Below are 26,253 nucleotides of genomic sequence, written 5' to 3' on the forward strand. Positions count from 1 at the left end.
CTATGCATAGCACATCAGCAGTGAATAGACTCTGTGCGTATGTGCACAGCATCTATTCCCGGAGACAGAGGGTCAGGGGGCGTGGCCAGCAGCTCATAGGGGGTGTGGCCAGCCGCTCACTGAGTGCTGGCCATGCCCCAAAGCAGTGAAATGGAGGAATAACCCCATGATTGCAACCATTCTTTCAAGACCTTGCCCCTTTTTGAGAGGCCACGCCCCTTTCAGGCCCGCGCAGCAGCGCTCCCAAGTCCGTCCCTCAGGCCTAAAGTTGGAAGGTATGGCCAAGCAGAATAAATAGTGGTGACAAGTGATTGTAAGTAAGTAAGTAAGTAAAATTTATATAGCGCTCTTTCTCCAGCAGGACTCAAGGCGCTTACAGACATTAAAAAAAAAACAATGCACAAAATACAGAGGATGTTGGAGGTACAGTAACAGACATGTCACAGACAAAAGCCCCTGAGCACACAGTAAGCATAATGCAGGAGTGGTGCAGCATTTTGGATAATAACTTCCATGGGTTGTGTACTCCACCCTGACAAGGTACCAAGTGTGGCAGCCATTTTAGGCGCTCTGCGTAGGATTACCCAGGGTGAAATAGATTACCCCTAAAAGAAACTACCCAAAATGGATGATTTCAATGTATACTCAGGTCCATGTATTTTTCATCCCATTCACAAGTGCACCAGATGAGGCAGCCATGGAGGGCGCACTACGAAGGTTACACTGTAAGGGGCGAGCCATACAAGGACCCAATGCATACATTGGAAAGCAAATACTTCTGTAGTAGTATGATAAACCCTGCACAGAAACATCCACGTGATCCACATCCTGTCCGCGGAGATACCATCTGAGGCAACCAGCTTGGTGCACTGCATAGGTCAGCGCTGGCAGGGTGTGCAATCTGCGGAGGTACACAATACAGGAAAAAGCACATGGTGGGGTAGATGTATGCTGCAGGAGAGGAGGGGGGGGGGGGAGAGAAAAGACATGAACACACATTTGCAGGGGACTGACACTTTTACAAGGGATTGATGGGTGAAGTGTTGGTGCATAGGCTGACCCTGCTGCTTCCCCTCACAGCTCCATGCTCACCATGAGGGTTAGGGCTGGGGGTAGTCCAGGTGTTCTCAGCCGTAGGGGTGGTGGGCCTGGTCCACTCATGGCAAAGGTGAGTTGAGGCCACATGATGTTCCTGAATTTTTGGGATATAATGCAGTCCTTCAGCAGTAATGATGGTTTGTTCTTTGCCTTCTGGTTTCCTTCGGGTTAACGCGGGTATAACGCTGCTATTAATTTAAAGATGACCCTTTATAACTAGACCCTTCAGATACTAGACCCCTAACGTCCTAAAGGACTGACGTCCCAAACTATACTCAATATATAAGCCTAAAACAAACATATGTCCATCCTGAATTAGCTGCCCCTCCCAATACACCTCCCCCACCAGCAAAAGGTGCTAATCAGACCAAACCAATGTAAGAGCAGTAGCACTATCCCAATAGTTCTAAGTTCTTCACATAGCACAGATAAAACCACAATAGCAGCTTTTACAGATTTAAAGCGATGTTCTGCAGTAGAACTCTGAAATAGGTTTACCCCGTTTAAATCAGTGCAAACAGCTGCGATGTTCTGCAGTAGAAATCTGAAATAGGTTTACCCCGTTTAAATCAGTGCAAACAGCTGCGATGTTCTGCAGTAGAAATCTGAAATAGGTTTACCCCGTTTAAATCAGTGCAAACAGCTGCGATGTTCTGCAGTAGAAATCTGAAATAGGTTTACCCCGTTTAAATCAGTGCAAACAGCTGCGATGTTCTGCAGTAGAAATCTGAAATAGGTTTACCCCGTTTAAATCAGTGCAAACAGCTGCGATGTTCTGCAGTAGAAATCTGAAATAGGTTTACCTGTTGATGGAATATAGAGAGGAGTCAATTCACAATCGATATCCAAGGAAGTTATAAATAATATAACGCGGGTATAACGCTGCTATTAATTTAAAGATGACCCTTTATAACTAGACCCTTCAGATACTAGACCCCTAACGTCCTAAAGGACTGACGTCCCAAACTATACTCAATATATAAGCCTAAAACAAACATATGTCCATCCTGAATTAGCTGCCCCTCCCAATACACCTCCCCCACCAGCAAAAGGTGCTAATCAGACCAAACCAATGTAAGAGCAGTAGCACTATCCCAATAGTTCTAAGTTCTTCACATAGCACAGATAAAACCACAATAGCAGCTTTTACAGATTTAAAGCGATGTTCTGCAGTAGAACTCTGAAATAGGTTTACCCCGTTTAAATCAGTGCAAACAGCTGCGATGTTCTGCAGTAGAAATCTGAAATAGGTTTACCCCGTTTAAATCAGTGCAAACAGCTGCGATGTTCTGCAGTAGAAATCTGAAATAGGTTTACCCCGTTTAAATCAGTGCAAACAGCTGCGATGTTCTGCAGTAGAAATCTGAAATAGGTTTACCCCGTTTAAATCAGTGCAAACAGCTGCGATGTTCTGCAGTAGAAATCTGAAATAGGTTTACCCCGTTTAAATCAGTGCAAACAGCTGCGATGTTCTGCAGTAGAAATCTGAAATAGGTTTACCTGTTGATGGAATATAGAGAGGAGTCAATTCACAATCGATATCCAAGGAAGTTATAAATAATATAACGCGGGTATAACGCTGCTATTAATTTAAAGATGACCCTTTATAACTAGACCCTTCAGATACTAGACCCCTAACGTCCTAAAGGACTGACGTCCCAAACTATACTCAATATATAAGCCTAAAACAAACATATGTCCATCCTGAATTAGCTGCCCCTCCCAATACACCTCCCCCACCAGCAAAAGGTGCTAATCAGACCAAACCAATGTAAGAGCAGTAGCACTATCCCAATAGTTCTAAGTTCTTCACATAGCACAGATAAAACCACAATAGCAGCTTTTACAGATTTAAAGCGATGTTCTGCAGTAGAACTCTGAAATAGGTTTACCCCGTTTAAATCAGTGCAAACAGCTGCGATGTTCTGCAGTAGAAATCTGAAATAGGTTTACCCCGTTTAAATCAGTGCAAACAGCTGCGATGTTCTGCAGTAGAAATCTGAAATAGGTTTACCCCGTTTAAATCAGTGCAAACAGCTGCGATGTTCTGCAGTAGAAATCTGAAATAGGTTTACCCCGTTTAAATCAGTGCAAACAGCTGCGATGTTCTGCAGTAGAAATCTGAAATAGGTTTACCCCGTTTAAATCAGTGCAAACAGCTGCGATGTTCTGCAGTAGAAATCTGAAATAGGTTTACCTGTTGATGGAATATAGAGAGGAGTCAATTCACAATCGATATCCAAGGAAGTTATAAATAATATAACGCGGGTATAACGCTGCTATTAATTTAAAGATGACCCTTTATAACTAGACCCTTCAGATACTAGACCCCTAACGTCCTAAAGGACTGACGTCCCAAACTATACTCAATATATAAGCCTAAAACAAACATATGTCCATCCTGAATTAGCTGCCCCTCCCAATACACCTCCCCCACCAGCAAAAGGTGCTAATCAGACCAAACCAATGTAAGAGCAGTAGCACTATCCCAATAGTTCTAAGTTCTTCACATAGCACAGATAAAACCACAATAGCAGCTTTTACAGATTTAAAGCGATGTTCTGCAGTAGAACTCTGAAATAGGTTTACCCCGTTTAAATCAGTGCAAACAGCTGCGATGTTCTGCAGTAGAAATCTGAAATAGGTTTACCCCGTTTAAATCAGTGCAAACAGCTGCGATGTTCTGCAGTAGAAATCTGAAATAGGTTTACCCCGTTTAAATCAGTGCAAACAGCTGCGATGTTCTGCAGTAGAAATCTGAAATAGGTTTACCCCGTTTAAATCAGTGCAAACAGCTGCGATGTTCTGCAGTAGAAATCTGAAATAGGTTTACCCCGTTTAAATCAGTGCAAACAGCTGCGATGTTCTGCAGTAGAAATCTGAAATAGGTTTACCTGTTGATGGAATATAGAGAGGAGTCAATTCACAATCGATATCCAAGGAAGTTATAAATAATATAACGCGGGTATAACGCTGCTATTAATTTAAAGATGACCCTTTATAACTAGACCCTTCAGATACTAGACCCCTAACGTCCTAAAGGACTGACGTCCCAAACTATACTCAATATATAAGCCTAAAACAAACATATGTCCATCCTGAATTAGCTGCCCCTCCCAATACACCTCCCCCACCAGCAAAAGGTGCTAATCAGACCAAACCAATGTAAGAGCAGTAGCACTATCCCAATAGTTCTAAGTTCTTCACATAGCACAGATAAAACCACAATAGCAGCTTTTACAGATTTAAAGCGATGTTCTGCAGTAGAACTCTGAAATAGGTTTACCCCGTTTAAATCAGTGCAAACAGCTGCGATGTTCTGCAGTAGAAATCTGAAATAGGTTTACCCCGTTTAAATCAGTGCAAACAGCTGCGATGTTCTGCAGTAGAAATCTGAAATAGGTTTACCCCGTTTAAATCAGTGCAAACAGCTGCGATGTTCTGCAGTAGAAATCTGAAATAGGTTTACCCCGTTTAAATCAGTGCAAACAGCTGCGATGTTCTGCAGTAGAAATCTGAAATAGGTTTACCCCGTTTAAATCAGTGCAAACAGCTGCGATGTTCTGCAGTAGAAATCTGAAATAGGTTTACCTGTTGATGGAATATAGAGAGGAGTCAATTCACAATCGATATCCAAGGAAGTTATAAATAATATAACGCGGGTATAACGCTGCTATTAATTTAAAGATGACCCTTTATAACTAGACCCTTCAGATACTAGACCCCTAACGTCCTAAAGGACTGACGTCCCAAACTATACTCAATATATAAGCCTAAAACAAACATATGTCCATCCTGAATTAGCTGCCCCTCCCAATACACCTCCCCCACCAGCAAAAGGTGCTAATCAGACCAAACCAATGTAAGAGCAGTAGCACTATCCCAATAGTTCTAAGTTCTTCACATAGCACAGATAAAACCACAATAGCAGCTTTTACAGATTTAAAGCGATGTTCTGCAGTAGAACTCTGAAATAGGTTTACCCCGTTTAAATCAGTGCAAACAGCTGCGATGTTCTGCAGTAGAAATCTGAAATAGGTTTACCCCGTTTAAATCAGTGCAAACAGCTGCGATGTTCTGCAGTAGAAATCTGAAATAGGTTTACCCCGTTTAAATCAGTGCAAACAGCTGCGATGTTCTGCAGTAGAAATCTGAAATAGGTTTACCCCGTTTAAATCAGTGCAAACAGCTGCGATGTTCTGCAGTAGAAATCTGAAATAGGTTTACCCCGTTTAAATCAGTGCAAACAGCTGCGATGTTCTGCAGTAGAAATCTGAAATAGGTTTACCTGTTGATGGAATATAGAGAGGAGTCAATTCACAATCGATATCCAAGGAAGTTATAAATAATATAACGCGGGTATAACGCTGCTATTAATTTAAAGATGACCCTTTATAACTAGACCCTTCAGATACTAGACCCCTAACGTCCTAAAGGACTGACGTCCCAAACTATTGTCTATCACACAGGTTCTCAAAGTCGGTCCTCAGGACCCCACGCGCTGCATGTTTTGCAGGTCTCCTCACAGAATCACAAGTGACATAAATATCTCCACCTGTGGATCTTTCAAAATGTGTTAGTGAGTAATGAGTGCACCTGCCGGGTGGCCTGGAAAACCTGAATTGTGTGAGGTCGTGAGGACCGAGTTTGGGAACATTTTGCTCTCCAAAAGTGAACCACCCTATTCAATGTGATATTTTCGCCGTCTTTTTAAGTGATTTTCGCCATTTCTCTCCGTGTAGCAAATCTTTTCATGGAGAACTGGAATATGAACTTTTAAACTAAAAGTTTTTTTTTTTTATTTTGGTGTCAAAAAATCAGGATTTTTTTTCTGTGAAGGGGCATGTTATTTTTATTCATGTGCTTATAGCACATGAATATATATTTTATTAAAAAAAATATATATTTTTTTATATATATTTTTTTTACACAGAGCAGCCAGCAGGGGGCCGGAGCTCTCGAGCCGCTCATTAGATATTCATATATTCACTGCACCCGATCATTACATATGCACGATCGGGTGCAGTGAATACTGGGTCCCCCTCTGGCTATAGGGGGGGGCAGCTTGTGCTGCCTGGGTCCCAAGGAGCCCTCCTCCCCTCCACATATGTTTTGGGGCAGCCAGGGAGATTTTAATCTCCCTGGCTGCCATCGTCCCCCGGCTCCCTGCCAGCTCCCTGCCGCGGACGCTCGTCCGCTGCAGGGGTTAAGACTCGCTGCGAGTGGCGGCGAGTCTTAACCACATTGAATAGTGGGAGCAGGAGTGGCAGCGAGCCCTCCGGAACAGGGCGAGTGCATGGCGAGAGAAAAAAATCTCTCGCCATGCTTGGAGAATTTTTCTCATTGAATACTGCCCAGAATATGGTTCTTATTAGTACCCCTGGATATTTTTATCCAATAAATGCTTGTCCATCCTTATTTTGAATGTATTTATTGTATCTGCCAACACCACCTCTCCAGGAAGAGAGTTCCAAAGTTTGACTGCTCTGACCGTAAAGAAATTTTGTCTTTTGAGGGAAGGAAATTTTCTTTCCTCTAATCTAAATTCGTGCCCTCGTGTCCTAGATTAAAAGGGTGCTTGAGAGTTCCTTATATTTGCCCCTGATATATTTGTACATGTTGAGCATGTCCCCCCTTAAACATCTCTTCTCTAGTGTAAATAGTCCCAGTTTGCTTAATCTCTCCTCGTAGCTTAAATTCTCCATTCCCCTAATAAGCTTTGTTGCTCTTTTTTTTTTTTTTTTTTTTAATTCCATGATGTCCTTTTTATAGTGTGGGGCCCAGAACTGTACTCCATATTCAAGGTGTTGTCTAACCAATGCCTTGTACAGAGGCATAATCACTTTTGAGTCCCTAGTTTCCATGCCCCTTTTAATACATGCTAGAATTCTGTTGGCCTTTTTTGTTGCAATGTGACATTGAACACTGCACCCCAGCTTATTATCTATATCAGGGGTGGCCAACCGGTCAGAGGCAAAGAGCCGAAAAATATTGGTAGTCAAGCTAAAGAGCCGACATCATGTGCGCGCCGAAGGCGCATGCACCAAAAAAAGGGGCGTAGTCTATTTTGACCCCTTGGGTGGGTGTGATACAAATATTCCTCCAATAGTGCAGTGCCATATATACATATGCCCCCAATAGTGCCAGATACACATATGCCCCCCACGGTGCCAGGTATGCACCACACGGTGCCGGGTATGCCCCCACAGTGCCAAAAAGCTGGTATGCCCCCACAGTGCCACAAACTGCTATGCCCCCACAGTGCCACAAACTGCTATGCCCCCACAGTGCCACAAACTGCTATGCCCCCACAGTGCCACAAACTGCTATGCCCCCACAGTGCCACAAACTGCTATGCCCCCACAGTGCCACAAACTGCTATGCCCCCACAGTGCCACAAACTGCTATGCCCCCACAGTGCCACAAACTGCTATGCCCCCACAGTGCCACAAACTGCTATGCCCCCACAGTGCCACAAACTGCTATGCCCCCACAGTGCCACAAACCGCTATGCCCCGACAGTGCAAATTTCCCAGCAGCAGCACTCACCATTGTTGCCAGGCGGGGAGAGGACAGTCTGGTGTCCCCCTGCAGTCCTCCTGTCATGTCACCGATGGGAGGAGAGCACAGCACACCGCGCGTCTCCTTCCCCATCACTTCCCTGTGACTGGGCCGCCCACCAATCAAAGCTCACTGACCGGCTCCTGATTTGCTGCTGGCCCACGAGCTCTGATTGGCGGACGGCCCAGTCACAAGGATGCACAGTAAGGGGTAAGAGAGATGCGCGATGCGCGCTCTCCTCCCCTCAGAAGGAGAAGGGATTCAGGGAACCGGCAGCAGGGGAGACTGGGACAGACGGTGGGCGGCGGGCAGCAGTGGGAGCAGGAGCCGCACTTTACAAGAGGAAGAGCCGCATGAGGCTCAAGAGCCACAGGTTGGCCACCACTGATCTATATGGACTCCTAGATCCTTTTCAAGTGCTGAAGTACCTAATGCCTCCCCGCTTAGGTTGTAACTTGCACACTGGTTACGTCTCCCGAGATGCGTAACCTTGCATTTATCCACATTGAACCTCATCTTCCACTTTTTAGCCCACTCATCTAGCTTGTTAAGATCATTTTGAAGTATGTTCACATTCTCTGTTGATTTAATAACGCTACTCAGTTTTGTGTCATCAGCAAAGATGGATACATTGCTGAGAATCCCCATCCCGATATCGTTAATATAAATGTTAAACAAGATGGCCCCAGTACTGAACCCTGTGGCATTGCACTTAGTACTGGTATCATAGTTGATACTGCACTGTTCACAACCACTCTTTGTTCTCTATTACACACCAGTTCCCTACCCATCTACAGATATTTGCACCTAGTCCCAGGTCCACCATTTTATTTATCAACCTCATGTTGTGGTACTGTGTCAAAAGCTTTTGGAAAATCAAGGAAGACCACATCTACTGCGTTTCCATTATCAAGGTTTTTGCTGACATCCTCATAGAAGCCCAGTAAATTTGTCTGGCAGGAACGATTTTTCACAAACCCATGTTGGTTAATACTAAGTAAACTATGAAGGTCTAAGTATTCCAGGATACCATCCCTTAAAATTCCTTCAAATATTGTACCCACTATTGATGTTAAGCTCACAGGCCTGTAATTAGCTGGGTCATCCCTTTTACCTTTTTTAAATATTGGCACTACCTCTGCTATTCTCCAGTCTTTTGGTACCATACCTGTTGATAGTGAATATTCAAAATGCAATATACAGTAGAGGGGTCGCTAGTTCCTCCCTTAACTCCATTAGTACCCTAGGATGTATCCCATCTGGCCCTGGTGATTTGTTAGTTTTTATTTTGCTGAGCCTCCAAATTATATCATCGGTCGAGAGATCCATATTGAGATCCGGCTTGTTTGTCCCAGTTGTGGTATCTGAGCTTTCCTCTATCTGCTCTCCCCTAGTAAACACTGATGAGAACTTATTTAACAGTTCCGCATTTCCATTATCCTCTGCAAAATTTTTACCGTTGATATCTGTTAATGGGCCTATGTTCTCTTTAATTATTCGCTTGCTGTTTATGTACTTGAAAAACTTCTTGGGGTTAGTTTTGCTTTCTGTGGCTATGCGCTCTTCATTTTCCCTTTTAGCTACTTTGATTACTTCTATTATTATTATCGCCTCCTTTGTAAATGGCATGTATTGGTTTCGCATTGACTTTCCCCATAGCGCTGTGTTATGTTACGATACCGCGTTCCTCGCCGCATGTAAATAACCATTTAGGGAAGTCAATTTTATTTTTGATTTTATGTCGCTGTTTCCGTTTTAGCATATTTTCGATACAGGCGGCATAACGCGGAGCATTCATCCAGAAATGGGAAAACACCCTTTAATACACTCCAAAGTGCTATGAAATCTCAATGCAGCACAATAAAACCATCTCTGCTGTATATAATAGTAAGAATAACATTCACCACACAGGTTTCCGGATGCAAGCCCATAAAAGAAATGTGTTAGAATGTCACTTAACTACCTCGTGTTATTATCATTATCGCTCAGCCGGTGTGTCGCACGTTCCTAACAATCTGTTATTACTTATCAGTGACTAAAGCGTAAATCATGGCAGAGATCTGACATACAGGGCCTGATTCTCAGCGATCGGAGGTCCTGTATGTCAGTATGTCTGCATACTTTAGGTCACGGGAGGCCAAACCAGTCCACGACATATACTAACAGTTTCCACACTACCTAGAGACAGTGCACAGGTGCAGTCATTACTAACTGTCACATTTCCCAGACTCTCTAGCTGTGTAGAGCGGTAGTCATTACTAACTGTCACAATTCCCAGACTCCCTAGCTGGTGCACAGCGGTAGTCATTACTAACTGTCACATTTTCCAGACTCTCTAGCCGTGTAGAGCGGTAGTCATTACTAACTGTCACAGTTCCCAGACTCCCTAGCTGGGGCACAGCTGTAGTCATTACTAACTGCCACATGTCCCAGACTCTCTAGCTGGTGCACAGCGATAGTCATTACTAACTGTCACATTTCCCAGACTCCTTAGCGGGTGCACAGCTGTAGTGATTACTAACTGACACATTTCCCAGACTCCCTAGCTGGTTCACAGCTGTAGTCATTACTAACTGCCACATTTCCCAGACTCTCTAGCTGGTGCAAAAGCAGTAGTCATTACTAACTGTCACATTTCCCAGACTCTCTAGCTGGTGCGCAGGTGTAGTCATTATCAACTGTAACGTGTTCAAGACCACCTAGCTGGTACACAGGTGTAGTCATTACTAACTGTCACTCTATCAGACACCATAGCTGGTGCGCAGCTGCAGTCATTACTAACTGTAACATTTTCCAGATCACCTAGCTGGTGCACAGGTGCAGTCATTATTAAATGTCATATTCCCCAGACCTCCTAGCTGGTGCACAGGTGCAGTCATTATTAATTGTCATGTTTTCCATACCACATAGCTGGTGCACAGCTGTAGTCATTACTAACTGTCACATTTCCAAGACCACTTAGCTGGTGCACAGGTGCAGTCATTATTAGCTGTCATGTTTTCCAGAGCACCTAGCTGGTACACAGATGCTGTCATTACTAACGGTCATGTTTCCCAGACCACCTAGCTGGCGCACAGGCGTAGCTGTCAGCTGTCACGTTTCCCAGACCACCTAGCTCATACCCTCCAACATGACCCATTCCATTAGGTACAAAATGTTCTGTTCCTGGACTTCCCTGCCAGTGGCAGTTACAGAGGTTGGACTCCAGCACAGTCCAACATTCAAAGAGGGGGGTCACATCAACTGCCAGTGAGTCTAGGACAGTGATGTTTGGGGTGGCAGTAGGTGTGACTCCCCTTTTTGAATATTGGACTGTACTGCAGGCTCACATCTGTAACTGCCACTGGCGGGGAAGTCCAAAAACAGAGCATTTTGTACCTAATGGAATGGGTCATGTTGGAGGGTATGCTAGCTCAGACATCTCCAAACTGTGGTCGTGAAACTACACATCCCAGCATGCCTTGCCATAGTTTTAGCATTCCCTAATAGCAAAACTGTCAAGGCATGATGGGACTTGTAGTTTCACAACAGCTGGAGGGCCATAGTTTGGACATGCCTGACCCAGCTGGTGCACAGATGCAGTCATTACTAAAGCCCTGTACACACTGGCCAACATTCGTGTGAAATCTGCTCAGTTTTCTCGTCTGGCTTTCAACGTGAAAGCCGCCAAGTTTGCACAAGGCAGCGATGAACGGTGAGCGCTTCTGCGCGCTCCTACATCATCGCTGCCGGACGCCGCTCATCTGCTGGTATTACCAGCAGATGAGTGTCTTTGTGTATGGCTTTCCATAGCGCTGTTCTATGCAAAGCTGTCCGCCCCCCCCCCCCCCCCCCCCCCCCGCTGACAGCGCCGGGCAGCGAGAAAGCCACTCAGTGTGTATGCACTGAGCGGCTTTCCCCCCAACGATGACAACGATCATCGACGTCCATACACATTGGCCAAAATCGCCCAGTGCGTATGGACCTTAACTGTCATGTTTTCCAAACCAACTAGCTGGTGCACAGGTGCAGTCATTACTAACTGTCACATCTCCCAGACCACTTAGCTGGTGCACAGGTGCAGTCATTACGGCCACATTTTCAATGGACTGTTGTTGGATCTTGAGGACGGTTTTGGCCATGCCTGCTTTGCGCCTCATTTCGTCGAGTTTATTTCCTGTAATTGCATAGTACTGTTATTGCAATGCATATATAAACGGTCAGAACCCACTGGCTCCCATGACCCCATACCCTCTTATTGCAAGTTAAGGCGGCTGACGTCAGCTGCCTACCCCATCTTCGTTCGGGTGCACGCAAATAAAAGTCGGATTCCACTGACTTCTATTTGCAGCCAGGAGAATTAATTTGATGTTTGGTGACCATCAAATGATTTTTCCTGCAGTTTTCGTTACACATCCCCTCACATGGGCCCTTATTCTGGTTGGTGCGGTCGAGCCGCATATGCGGTTCCGACCGCACCAGACGTATCCCCGCCCACACTACGGATCGCCACGGCCGTCCGTACACGGACGGCTGGCGATCCGCACGAAAATGGTGGAGGCGTACGCCTCCACCATGGTGGGAGCTGCCCCCTGCATTCGATGGTCGACGACCATCGAAGGCAGGTCCGCACGCCGCGGCAGCTCCCGCAAGCTGAGACCACACGGACAATCGTCCGTGTGGTAGCTTGTATGGGGGCTGAAAGCTGACATCCGCCGACGTCAGCTTTCCGCCCCCATGAGTGGCGTCATGCCCTCATTACCATGCGTACGCCCCGCGTTTGCATGGGAACGCCCATGAAACGCGGGGCGTACACATAGGGAAATGAGGGGATGAAGCCCCTCACGCCCCTATACGCCCCCTTTGCGGCGGACGAAATCCGTCTGCGGCGAAGGGGGCTGCACATGCGCAGATTGACCTCTGCGCATGTGCAGAAGAAAAACATCGGCGGTACGGCCGCACGCGGGCCGTACCGCACGAATCAAAATAAGGGCCTTGGTACCGTGGTTGAATCGGTGGCGGGGCGGCATCTCAGGTGCTCGGTAAGCTGCAACACACTCATCACACTCCGGGCTTCCGGCCAGGGGCCACTGCTGCACTCGGCACACCCAATCATAGTCCACAACTATAAAAAACATTGACCTTTGTGTATGTTGACCTAATTGTTTTGACCTATTGACTGCGGATTTCACTGTGAACCTATCATCCGGCTCCCAGTGCAGACCATCACCCCTCAGTGTATCGGGTGAAGTAAAAAAAAAACCATTGTAATATGGAAGCCTATAAGCATAGTTGCCTACCCTCCTGCATTCTGCAGGAGACTCCCTGAAATAGCAGCAATCTCCCTCTCTCCCTCATTAGCCTAGCAATCTCCCTCATGTCACTTATCCCTCATTACACGGTTAAATTTTTTTGAGGAAAAAATGAATGAGAGAAATACAGTTACATTGATGAATGAGTTAGAATTAAATGAATGAGAGAATACAGTTACATTGAATCATCGGCACCATTTCCTAGCACTTTAGCAACTGCTTTGGGGCTCATCTACATTTGTATATCAGTCATTTTAAAAGATTCCTCTCAGATGTAGCAGTACACACCCACGCTTCTAGGTGCCACGTTCACAATCTCTTTTTACAATCTCTCCATATATGGAACTAGACACGCTATTTGGGAGGAGCATGACACGCCCCCTCAAGTGGGCGCTGTGCAAACTTTTATTACCAACTATAATCTCCCTGAAACTAGTTTTCAAAAGTAGGCAAGTATGCCTATAAGGCTCAGTTTATTGAACCATTATAGTCTTCTAAGAACACTACACAATTTGTCGCTCTCCCATCTCTCTCATAAAACAAGAGTACTCCTATGTGTGAGCCATCCTTCATTTAAAAGCTGTTGCTATGGAAGCCTTCTGCTGACCGAACAAACAAGATGGCCGCTGCTGCTTGTCAACAAAGACGGACCGGGCGAAATGTAATAGGCTGCGATTTTTGGACGAGTTCCAAACTCGCCAGAAATCGCACCTTTAAAAATCGCATTTTTTTACGCTAATTCGCATATGTAATGAGATGCGAATTAGCGGCAAAAAATGCGATTTGCCTCGATTTAGGTCGATTTTTAGTCATGAAAATGTGCGCATTTTCAGTCCCGAAAATGTGCGCATTTTCATATATGCGATTTTGGTTGTAAAAAAAAACAAAAAAAAAACGGCGTGCGGTCCCCCCCCTAAGCATAACCAGCCCCGGGCTCAAAAAGCCGGTGCTGGTATCATAAAATCAAAGGAACAATCAAGTTGGGGTTCCCTGGATTTTATAAAACCAGCACCAGGCTCAAGGTCCGGCGCTGGTTCCCAAAATACGGGGGACAAAATGACTAGGGGTCCCCCGTATTTTAAGAACCAGCACCGGACACAACCAGCCAGCAGGGTAATGCCACAGCCGGGGAAAATTATTATGTAAGCTCCCGCGGCCAAAGCATTAACCCCCTGGCTGGTCAGCATGGGCAGGGGTCCTGGGGAAGTGGGGACCCCCCCAATGAAGGGGTCCCCTCCCTCCAGGACTTACCAGCCCATGCTGATAGTCCGGGGCTGTCCCCGATGCCCCTGGCCGGTGGGCATCGGGCTGATGACTTGTGTAAAAAAAAGAATGAAAACTATTGTTTTACACTGGCGAACTATGAGTCCCAGCAAGCCTACCCCGCATGCTGGGACTTGGGGAACCACAAGTCCCAGCATGCGGGGCCTTAAAGGGCCCGCTGGCACTTGTAGTTCTGCAGTGAAAAAAATAGTGCACAAAATCACACTGACACCCTGTAAAATAAAACTTTAATACACACAAAACACACACACACTGATACTTACCTACCTTGAGCCCGTAGGTCGGTCCCTGGATCCTGGGTCCGGGCTCCGGGGCTCCAGGGCAGAAGAGTCCGGTTCCGGGGCCTTGGTCCTGGTTCCGGGGCTGGTCCTGGGGTTCCGGGGCTCCTGGCGTGAAGAATCCGGGGTCCGGGATCCGTGGTAGTCCCCAGGGGTACCTAAGGAGGCAAATCCTACTCACCTGCTCCCCGGCGGCGACCTCCGGTGACAGCGCTGCTCCAGACTGGTACCCAGCTTGAAGGACTTTGCCCGGCGCTGAGATGTTTCCTCTTCGCTGTCTCTGCACAGAATGATTTCTCGGCCAATCAGGAGCCGAGAAAGTCGGCTCCTGATTGGCCAGAAATCATTCTAACTAGAGACGCCGACGAAGTAACATCTCTGCTCTGGATGCGCTGAGATGTTACTTCGTCGGCGTCTCTAGTTAGAATGATTTCTGGCCAATCAGGAGCCGACTTTCTCGGCTCCTGATTGGCCGAGAAATCATTCTGTGCAGAGACGGCGAAGAGGAAACATCTCAGCGCCGGGCAAAGTCCTTCAAGCCGGGTACCAGTCTGGAGCAGCGCTGTCACCGGAGGTCGCCGCCGGGGAGCAGGTGAGTAGGATTTGCCTCCTTAGGTACCCCTGGGGACTACCACGGATCCCGGACCCCGGATTCTTCACGCCAGGAGCCCCGGAACCCCAGGACCAGCCCCGGAACCAGGACCAAGGCCCCGGAACCGGACTCTTCTGCCCTGGAGCCCCGGAGCCCGGACCCAGGATCCAGGGACCGACCTACGGGCTCAAGGTAGGTAAGTATCAGTGTGTGTGTGTTTTGTGTGTATTAAAGTTTTATTTTACAGGGTGTCAGTGTGATTTTGTGCACTATTTTTTTCACTGCAGAACTACAAGTGCCAGCGGGCCCTTTAAGGCCCCGCATGCTGGGACTTGTGGTTCCCCAAGTCCCAGAATTCGGGGTAGGCTTGCTGGGACTCATAGTTCGCCAGTGTAAAACAATAGTTTTCATTCTTTTTTTTACACAAGTCATCAGCCCGATGCCCACCGGCCAGGGGCATCGGGGACAGCCCCGGACTATCAGCATGGGCTGGTAAGTCCTGGAGGGGGGGGACCCCTTCATTGGGGGGGTCCCCACTTCCCCAGGACCCCTGCCCATGCTGACCAGCCAGGGGGTTAATGCTTTGGCCGCGGGAGCTTATATAGGAGGGGGGACCGCACGCCGTTTTTTTTCTTTTTTTTTGTTTTAACTATTTTTTAACAACAGAACCATGCACAGATCTCAATGATCTGTGCATGTTTCTGATAAAAGCGCCAGGCAGAACCTGGTCTATTTTTTTTGCGATTTTTAGTAAGCTTTACTAAAAATCGCAACCCATTAAATATGCGACTTCTATCCTTTTTAATGGGAAAACATCTGGATGCGATTTTTAGTCTAACTAAAAATCGCACCTTTAAAAAATCGCACCCTATAAAATATGCGATTTTCGGGAAATGGGCGAAAACGGCATATTTTGCGGGAAAAATCGCAAAAAAAAAAAAATCGCACCCTATTACATTTCGCCCAATATGTCAGTCTCTTCCACCATGATTTATTGGGAAATGTTTGAGAAAAAGTAAAATGAGAACAACAACAAGTATTCCAGGGTCTGTTATTTCCCACTTCACCCCCCGAATATGATTTAGGGATGCAGTAGAAGAAGCTATTGTACAAGGTGCCAGGCCTTCACTGAAATGGCCTGAAATGTATCTGAGTTCATTGCAGGCTTGTCTGGGGCTTGTTCTAGCCCTGCGTGCATTGTGCATGGTGCCCCTGATGTGTTGGTATAGGAGATATCATGAATGGATGTAGGCTTTGTACACAGGCTGGGGGTGGGGGGTGACTTCACTAGCTCTTATCATCAATGTTGCTAATGCGGATTGCTGACTTGGTCCCAAGGGAGCCATTTCCCTCCCCCCCCAGCCTCCTCCTCTGCTGGCTGTGGTGAGTGAAGCTGAGCTGCTATCAGCTCTCCCTCAGGTTAGGGAGATGGTTTCCTGTGGCAGAGGGTGGGGTACTCATCAGACAGGCTTGGCACTTGCTGCTGTCACTGCCTCAAACCGTCTTCTGTTTTGCATTATGAGGGTCACTTGTGCGTGACAAAAAGGGGACAGAGGGGAATACGCGTGTCTGGCAGTGGGATTCCTCCTTCCTCGGAACCCTCGCCGCGACTAATGAGAAGAAAGCGCAGGAATCTCTAACAAATGGCCGAGGACTTTGACTTAGCAGGTAAGAAAAGTGTCATTACCCTGTTTAAATTCCCTAGCGGCTCGCTGAGGGTCAACAGACCACCGTGGCCGAGAAGTGGTTAATAACGATTTGGTATTGCAATAAATTATCATTTGGGAAAATCATTTAGGAAACGTCGGTAGCAATGGATTGATAACCCACGTTATCGATGGTCGGCAAGAAATGTATTAACAACCCAGTGGTCGGTAGCAAAAACCCACGCAAAACTTATTTGCAAATGGTTAATGATTTCTAGGAGAGGGTTAAATAAATGGCGCATCCCATGTTTGTTTGGGAGGTATTTTGCAAAGCAAGCTAGAAGGAAATGGTTAACGCGTAAAACATTTCTCAGAGCGTGTTGTTACAGTGCCAGAACCTTGTGCGGTCCCATTATTGTAACGAGGTTCTAGAATAAGTGCGCCATAACTGCTGTAATGACCGTCATAGTGGGTGTTTGTTTACAAACCTTACAAACCTATTATACGTGGAAGGTACACGGCTGCAAACGTTCTGTGTCTTCGGGAATTGGGTGCTGGGTATTTCTGGGGCATGCTACCATTGCATTCCTCTCAGCAGATGAACCACAAATCAATAAACAGCACAGTTCTCCTTTTGCTGAATCACATTACACCACTAATTGTTGAGTTGTAGAAGAACATTGTGTATGAACTAATTGTTGTCTTTGGGCCATAAAGCGGGGTGGACTGTAACACAAGAAGCACCGATAGTATCTGTCCATTCTGCATACTGACCCAGTCGCTGAGCCCAAGCACTGAGACTGGATTCATGTCCAGTTTGGGCAAACGCGTTGTGGTGACACTGGTCGGGTCCAACCTTCTGAAGCTCGGACACAGTTACTGGATATTGCGTTGCCCGGTTGGGGCTGATCCGGGGTGGAATGTAATTGTTTTGAGACTTAATAATATTTAGTACTGCGCATGCTCGTCTCAGACCATTACTGCAATTCGGAGTCATACTCAATTCAGCTGCAACTCCACTGTCCCAATCAACATCTTCTATCAATCTCAATATAATACCTGCTAGATTTGTGGCCCCGATTTGCAGGCATCTGCAGCCAGTCCTCCATGTGGCCACGGCAGCCTGATTACTTCCTTATGATAATTTGAGTATCCGTCCGTCTCTGTGAGTATCTGTCTTCTACATGTAGGCCGGACCTCTCACTGCCGCTTACAAGATGCTTCTAGGAGGTGTCACAGGAGCCTTGAGGAAGAGCTCTCTGATCTCGAAACGCGTCGGAACCTGTGACTTCAGCTGAGCACCTAGACCCCAGGGGACACTGGCCGAAATGGGCCTAGCCCACATTCCATGTGTACTCGTCAGAGACTTCCTACATGTCACTGGAGAGAGGTGGGCTGGGCGTTTTGGAGCAGCGGGCTAGACAATGCATGCGTGACTGGAACATTTTACCTAGCCTGGAGCCAAGAAGCCAGGCTAGGTAATTCCATCAGTGTTCCAGTTTTTCCATTGTAAAGTGAAATTGATGAGTTTCACCAGGAAGAAATGCAAAACTCCGTTACACAAATAAGGCCTACTTGCCTAACTTCAGGGCAGCCAGCTCCAAATAGCAGGGGGCGGTGACATAAAAGGGGCGGGGCTTGTGAAGGAATGATTGTATTTCAGGTCGCGACCAGTGCTATCACGTCACTGTGGCCACTCCCGCCGTGCAGTGCCGGTATTAAAGGCATTGCACAGCAGGGGCGGGGCTACGGTGACGCAATCTGCATTATTTGATCCCCACGAACCCCCATGGAGGGTAGTTGCAGCTGATTGAAAATGTGGGGGACTTGCCCGCCTTTCTGGGGGCCCGTGAGGCAGACCCGATTTTTGGGGGAGACTCCTGGCCATTCAGTGAGGGTAGACATGTTTGGGCAGGCATGTTCGGGCAGCACGGATGGTGTAATTTATTTACAGTTTCTTATGGTTAGAGTTACTGCCTCACAGCACTGAGGTCATGGGTTCGATTCCCACCATGGCTCTAACTGTGCAGAGTTTGTATATTCTCCCCATACTTGCGTAGGTTTCTTCCGGGTACTCCGGTTACCTCCCACATTTCAAAAAATATACTGGTAGGTTATTTGGCTCCCAACAAATTAACCCTAGAATGTCTGTGTGTGCGTGTACATGTGGTAGGGAATATAGATTGTAAGCTCCACTGGGGCAGGGATGAATGTTCAACTATTCTCTGTTGCGTTGTGGAATAAGTGTGCGCTATATAAATAACAAAATAGTAAAATATGATATAAGGTGCATACACACGGTGAGATATTGGCTATGGTAGTGATAGTAGTCCTGTCAACTACTGTTTTTCTGTGTCACACTCTGCCTCTTCCTGTCACCCTCTGCGTCTCCCTGCCACCCTCTGCCTCTCCCTGTCACCCTCTGCCTCTCCCTGTCACCCAGTGCCGTGTTGCATATTGGGAACTTGAGTTGGGGTGGAGGTGGGGGGAGCGCATTGTATTTTTGCACCTGGGCCCACCACTCACAAGTTCCACCACTAGGGGGCAGTGCTAATGTTGTATACAGTGGAGGCGTGTAAGTCACACTGCACATGTGCGGGGATGTGGCCTTTATTTGATGTCAGAAATGCAGCGAGCATTCGATGCCATCCTTCTGATGGCCTGCCCTAATAAGTGTTATGCTGGGAGTGTGGGAGTGTGTGTGTGTGTATGTGAGGGGGGGGGGGAATCTAGCAAAGTCTGGAGAGAGATAAAGTAGGGAGAGAGATCTAGAACCAGACTGTAACATGACTGATTTGCTGGCACTTCATCTCCCTCCACTTTGCTCCGAGCAGGCATCATCGACCCCCCTGCATTCTCCGGGGAACGCCCAGCGTTTTGAGGGGGGCGCTTGCACTCTCTGTCCTGCTCAATTGCGGGGCTTTGCCTATAAACAATAGACAAAGCTCTGAGCTGCACAGATCGCTCAGCACACATCGCGGTGTGCAACGTGGGTGTGCCGCCATGTGTGCTGAGTGATCGTGCTTACGCCCGTCGCTCAGCACAGAGGCCGGGTCCCTCCACGTGCACGGGGCTTAACAGTTGGCACTTGTCCGGTGTGTACAGCACACGTGCACTATAATAATATTCCTGCTGCGGGGAGATAGACGGAAGATGGGCGTGGTCTGCGGATACGTGTCAGACCGCTTCTGACACTCCCCCAATTGATTACATCACTGACTTTTATCTGCGAACGGGAGAAAAATCATTCGCCCGTGCGACCACATGACAGGGGATGCTACACATCCACGCGCATGCTAATGTGGGATTCGTGGTACGGGGAGGCGGGCGTACGGTCAGGCAGCATTTACCTGAACATACGCAGCCTAGCGAACCGGTCTGAATTATGCCCTAGGTGCCCCGGCTGAGCTGGAACCTGCAGCAGCTTATATAGAGTGACAGCCGGGACAGAGCTAAATACCAAGGGAGGGAATGAATAATACATCAGTACATTAAGGTACAAAGCAGCTAATAACTGCAGACCCATCCTGTCCAAGTGTATCTCAGTACCGGGAACTTATTTTCATCGAGGGATCGGAGTTGCTGGTGAAAGTACGTTGATCAGAATTTAGGGCCTAATTCAGGTTAGTTTGCAAAATCAAACTCCTTGTTTAATGGACAAATCCATGGTGAACTGCAGGTGGGGCAGATGTAACATGTGCAGAGAGAGTTAGATTTGGGTGGGGTTGTTCAGACTGAAATCTAAATTGCAGTGTAAGAATTAGGCAGCCAGTATTTACCCTGCACAGAAAAAATGTACTGTAACTCTCTCTGCACATGTTACATCTGCCCCACCTGCAGTGCGGAATGGTTTTGTCCATTAAAGAAGGAGTTTGCTTTTGCAAACCAACCTTAATCGCCCCTTTAATAATTTTCGGTATGGCCACACCTTTTTACAGTGATAACTTTCATTCATCATACTACTGCCCAGGCCTGCCATCAGGAATTTTGGGGCCCGGGACTCATTTCCAGTCCGGGCTCCAGGCCCCCCCTCCTCACTTGACTTACCGTAACCCGGCTCCTGCTCCCCATCTCCTCTTCCGTTGAGTTGCAGCCCGGAGGTCCCGGAGCGCAGGCTTCTTCAGCTCAGGATGTCGACAGCCAATTATAATGCAGCACTGGCTGGTGAGCCAATCAGAGCTTGCATACCGGCAGCCGCTCTGATTGGCTGCTGGTATGTGTGCTCTAATTGGCTCAAAAGCCAGTGCAGCATTTCAATTGGCCGCCAGCGTCATGGGTTGAATAAGCTTTTAGCGCACTGAGTGCAGCGGAGGCAGTCAGGGGTTTGTGGTGGGCAAAACGAGCTGCCCGGGCCCTTCCAGAGGCCGGGGCCTTGGACAGCTGTACCCTCCAGCTAATCACACCCTTCCCGAAAGCCACGACCCTTCCATTTTACCAGGGCCCAGCCAACCTGTCGTCGCCCCTGGGTGCAAGTAGACAGTTTGGGGGCCGGATTGCTTGATTTTTGCTGAATTGCATCATGGTAGCCCTACACCCTGCTTTGCTATGCTGTGATCATGGGCATGAGGATAGGCCATGATGTCGCAAACGTATGAGGACACATCTGTAATGTGGTCCCTTTACCAAATATATGGTGATTCCATTACCTCAAATTAGACAAAAAGGGGGAAATTTACTAAAGGAAATTTGTAAAAAAGTAGGTGTATTTGTATCCAGAAATACACTTATTTTTGACATTTACTATCCCGAAAATACGGCAATTAGTATTCGTATTGATAGCACATCAATATGACTACGAATTGCCATATTTTCGGTATAGTAAATGTCAAAAATAAGTGTATTTCTGGATACAAATACACCTATTTTTTTTACAAATTTCCTTTAGTAAATTTCCCCCAAATTGTTAGGGCCTTTTAGTAATATGCTTGTGTGTGAAATAGAAAAAAAAATAAAAACGGAATTTTCAGGTAATATCTCAAAATATGATAAAATAATCAAACTTTTCAAAAAAATGTTAGTAACGGAATCACCCTGACTGTCGTACGTTAGGATTTAACCATATCATGGAGAGAGAATTTATTTATGGCTGTTAAATTGACTTAATTCTATTATTGCAAACCTGTTATTAAGATATTGGGAATTCAATTAGTTGCAGTAATTTACTGTGGCAAATAATTATCCCTTCTGGGTTATTCATTAAACCCCCGACTAAGCCAGCACTGCTTAGGGATTTTTTTTTCACCTGCCTGAGCCAGGTAAAAAAAAAACGAAAAACTTGATAAACGGACCCATGTTCGGGCTTGCGGCTGTAAAAACACATAGGTCCGGGAAGGCTCGGACTGGCCCGGTGGGTAACGGGGATTCACCGGTAGGCCCTCCACATCATGACTTCACACGCCAGACCAGCCCCCGTATTATGACGTCACATCCCCCATACTGTAATACAGGTTGAGTATCCCGTATCCGAGTATCCGTTATCCGAATTATTCCGAAAACCATACATTCCAGAAAGTGGGAAAAAAATATTTTTTTTGCTAAAAACTCACTGGGGACATTTGTAACAGCATCACTGGGGACATGATATGTAACTGGCACTATATATGTGCAAGACAATGATTGCTTGGCATTCAAATTCAGTGCTGAGATAGTACACACATTTTGTTTCATGTTTTGAAACCTTGTTTTTTTAACAAATAAAATATATTTGAGTGTATTTTATGTGGTAATAAAATATATTTGTGTGTATTTTATGTGTTTATACAGCATACATGCAAGATACTTCAAAATACATAATTTAAATATTAAAATATTCCGAAATACGGATTAATCCGTTATCCAAAATTATCCTGGTCCCGAGCATTTTGGATACGGGATACTCAACCTGTATTGTTATTCAATGACTACCTCTATGAGGTGAAGTACCACCAATGACCACAAGAGGCAACCCGATAAACTAAGATGGGTACTTATGTAATATCTGGGCTCCCGTTTTTCTTATGAGACCGCGTACCCTCGCGGGACTCGCTGCGCTCGCCACGCTTCGGGCACGATGGCTCGATATGCTCGCCACACTATATAAAATCAACTCCATGCGTAGTTGGATAGTAGGGGTATGAAAAAATGGGGTGCATTTAACATGGGAGCCCAGATAATACATATGTACCCTAAGATGTCATAACATAAAGTGAAAGCAATTTTTGCAGGGACACTAATCTGTTTCAAAATCGCTGGATATGGAGCTGTGAAGACAGAGATTGGTGTTTGTGGGCTAAAACTGTCACAGCTCAAAGTGAAAGTCTCCAGGAGAGGGCAGCCAGTTCAGTGAGGCAGGAATGGGCAGAGCCACTGACAGGGTGGGATGGGGACGTAGCCAATGTGATTACGTCTTCGTGGCCCGGCCCCAGAAGAGCATTTAAAAGAATTCTATTGAGTATTTAAAAGAATTCAGAAGAGGACCTGTGAAGTTGCCCAGATCACCCAATCAGCTTTGATATAGCATTTATCAAGTACATTCTATAGAATGATAAACAGAAGCTGATTGGTTCCCATCAGCATACCTCTCCACTGGATTCACTGCTTGGTACATTAACCCCTATTTTTTGAAAGTCTCGCTGAGAAATCTGTTATCAATTTGGATTGACGTATATGTGACAGGTATGGATCAATGGATTGATTGGTATTAGGGTGGACCCCCATCTGGTAAACATGCCAGTGGTTTATAGGCTTCATAGACCCTTTGAAAAAGCACAAAAAGGCTGACACTCAAAATGTCGACATGGGAACGGTCAACACAAAAAAGTTGACTCCATTTTTGGTTTGTCGTTTGCAATGTTAAACCACATAAACCCCTTAGTAATGAGAGATTGTGATATACAGGGGTTTGCAGGGTTCTCTTTTGCCCTCTCAGCTGCCCGGATATTTAGACGTTTTACTGGTTGTGCATAGAAAGGGGAGGGGGCAGAGTTTTTTATTTATATATTTTTGGGAACGACCATCTGTCTTCTCTTGTAACCAGATCGGTTTCCCTCCTCTGTTCCTGCGCATGGATTACTGATGACCTCAAGGCAAATCTGTTGCAGACGAGAGGGCTGAGTAACAAAGGATAAAAGTGTGTCACATCATTGTCTGCTCGGGACCGTTATCCTGCGGATGCTCTATGCCGATCTGTAACATATATATATATATATATCTGTGCTCGCATCATCACACCGGGCTTCCTGGTCACGCACACCTGCTCTTTCTTTTCTTAAATGTTCAAGTCATTATCATGATAACAATGTTTTCATTCATCAGTAAAACATGTGACATATATGGTATTGTAGGCGTCTGGGGGTGGGTACCGGGCGTTTAGTGGGAGTGTGAAGTAAAAGAGTGTCAGGAGAAACGAAGGCGTGCTTAGGAATCCGCTGGGAGTGTCCAGGGAAACGCAGGCTTGCCTAGAAAAATGCTCGGAATGTCCGGGGAAGCGCAGGCGTGCCTAGGAAATGCTGGGAGTGTCCAGGGAAAAGCAGGTGTGCATAGGAAAATGCTGGGAGTGTCCGGGAAATCACAGGCGTGCATAGGAAAATGCTGGGAGTGTCCAGGGAAAAGCAGGTGTGCCTAGGAAAATGCTGGGAGTGTCCAGGGAAAAGCAGGTGTGCCTAGGAAAATGCTGGGAGTGTCCAGGGAAAAAGCAGGTGTGCAGAGGAAAGGAATCACAGGCGTGCCTAGTAAAATGTTGGGAGCGTCTGGGGAAATGCAGGTGTTCCTTGGAAAATGCTGGGAGTGTCCAGAAAAACACAGGTGTGCCTAGGAAACCGTCGGCAGCCCCCCCTCCCCCCCCCGTGCACCTGTCAATTAGGCTGCAAGCAGGAGTGTGCCAAAGGCCACGCGGATACCTGGTAGGTTAATTAACAGGTTACCGAACACCTGAGAAGGCGCCAGCCCAAACGCCCACCCCCACCACTGCCGATTCCACGCATAACAGACCATGCACAGTCCTCAAAACATTGGGACGGGGCCGAACTCGCTATATTGCGAGTCAACCAGAATAACCCCCATAGAGTGTAAGCTCTCTGGGGCAGGGACTGAGGTAAATGGCTGAATACTCTCTATAAAGCGCTGCGCTGGTAATGAATAAATAAATACGGTACTTGTTTCCTAGCACGGCGCCTATCGGGTCCCATCGCATACCTTAACTTAAGGCATGCGATGGGACCCGACCGACGCGATTTCGGGCTTTTTTTTTACCTTTCCCAACAATTGAAATCAATGGCGCCGTGCTAGGAAACAAGTACCATAAATACAGATTATTTCCGATGTACGAGTTTTCCTATGTACAGTAGGTTCTCATCCCCTGAGGTGTATCGTATGCTGGTTACAGGCACACGTATTCCGGTATGTGCGTCAGTGTTATCTCCCTGTACCGGGGAATCAGTATTACAGGGGTCATAGTGTATATCAGGAGTAATGACATGTGGTGCCTGTAGGTCTGTTCCCGCCATGTGATCAGGGAGTGTCAGTGTTTGCAGTGCTTACCTACAGTAATCCCCTTTCCCAACGTCTATATTATGGACTCAATGAGCCACATATTAAAGGCCAAGGTGTATAAATCTGCTGCACGCTGCTGTGTAGCTGCCAGTACTGAGCAATTGGCCCAGTGCTGCAATATATGGGTCTCACAAATCAAGCACATCAGCAGCCATAGTTACCCCCCCCCCCTCCTACATTCTGCAGGAGACTCCCTGACATAGCAGCAATCTCCCTCTCTCCCTCATTAGTCTACCAGTCTCCCTAATGTCACCTAGCCCACATTACACTGTTACATCATAGTTAGTTACCCCCCCCCCTACATTCTGCAGGAGACTCCCTGACATAGCAGCAATCTCCCTCTCTCCCTCATTAGTCTAGCAATCTCCCTCATGTCACCCGCCCACATTACACTGTTACATCATAGTTAGTTACCCCCCCCCCCTACATTCTGCAGGAGACTCCCTGACATAGCAGCAATCTCCCTCTCTCCCTCATTAGTCTAGCAATCTCCCTCATGTCACCTAGCCCACATTACACTGTTACATTATAGTTACCTCCCCTCCGCATTCTGCAGGAGACTCCCTGACATAGCAGCAATCTCCCTATCTCCCTCATTAGCCTAGCAATCTCCCTCATGTTACCTAGCCCACATTACACTGTTACATCATACTTACCCCCCCTCCTACATTCTGCAGGAGACTCCCTGAAATAGGAGCAGTCCCCCTCTCTCCCTCATTAGTCTAGCAATCCCCCTCATGACACCCAGCCCACATTACACTGTTACATCATAGTTACCCCCCTCCTACATTCTGCAGGAGACTCCCTGACATAGTAGCCATCTCCCTCTCTCCCTCATTAGTCCAGCAATCTCCCTCATGTCACCTAGCCCACATTACATTGTTACATCATAGTTACCTCCCCTCCTGCATTCTGCAGGAGACTCCCTGACATAGCAGCAATCTCCCTCTCTCCCTCATTAGTCTAGCAATCTC

General features: G+C 46.7%; 1 protein-coding gene across 8 annotated transcripts in view; it reads left to right on the forward strand.

Moving 5' to 3' along the window:
- The window catches only part of LDB1 (LIM domain binding 1), a 133,828-nt gene that overhangs the window by 63,945 nt on the left and 43,630 nt on the right, over positions 1 to 26,253 (forward strand). The window contains exon 1 of one of the 8 annotated variants that reach the window (XM_083149633.1): positions 16,586 to 16,772. The exons of the other annotated variants lie outside the window; for them this stretch is intronic. Coding sequence (XP_083005759.1) covers positions 16,748 to 16,772 — 25 coding nt within the window. The 5' untranslated portion in view covers positions 16,586 to 16,747. Of the gene's footprint in view, positions 1 to 16,585; positions 16,773 to 26,253 lie in introns of those variants that run through there. 8 annotated transcript variants of the gene reach the window in all.

This window comes from Crinia signifera, chromosome 6, assembly GCF_055691185.1.
Source record: "Crinia signifera chromosome 6, ASM5569118v1, whole genome shotgun sequence".
Classification (NCBI taxonomy): Eukaryota; Metazoa; Chordata; class Amphibia; order Anura; family Myobatrachidae; genus Crinia; species Crinia signifera.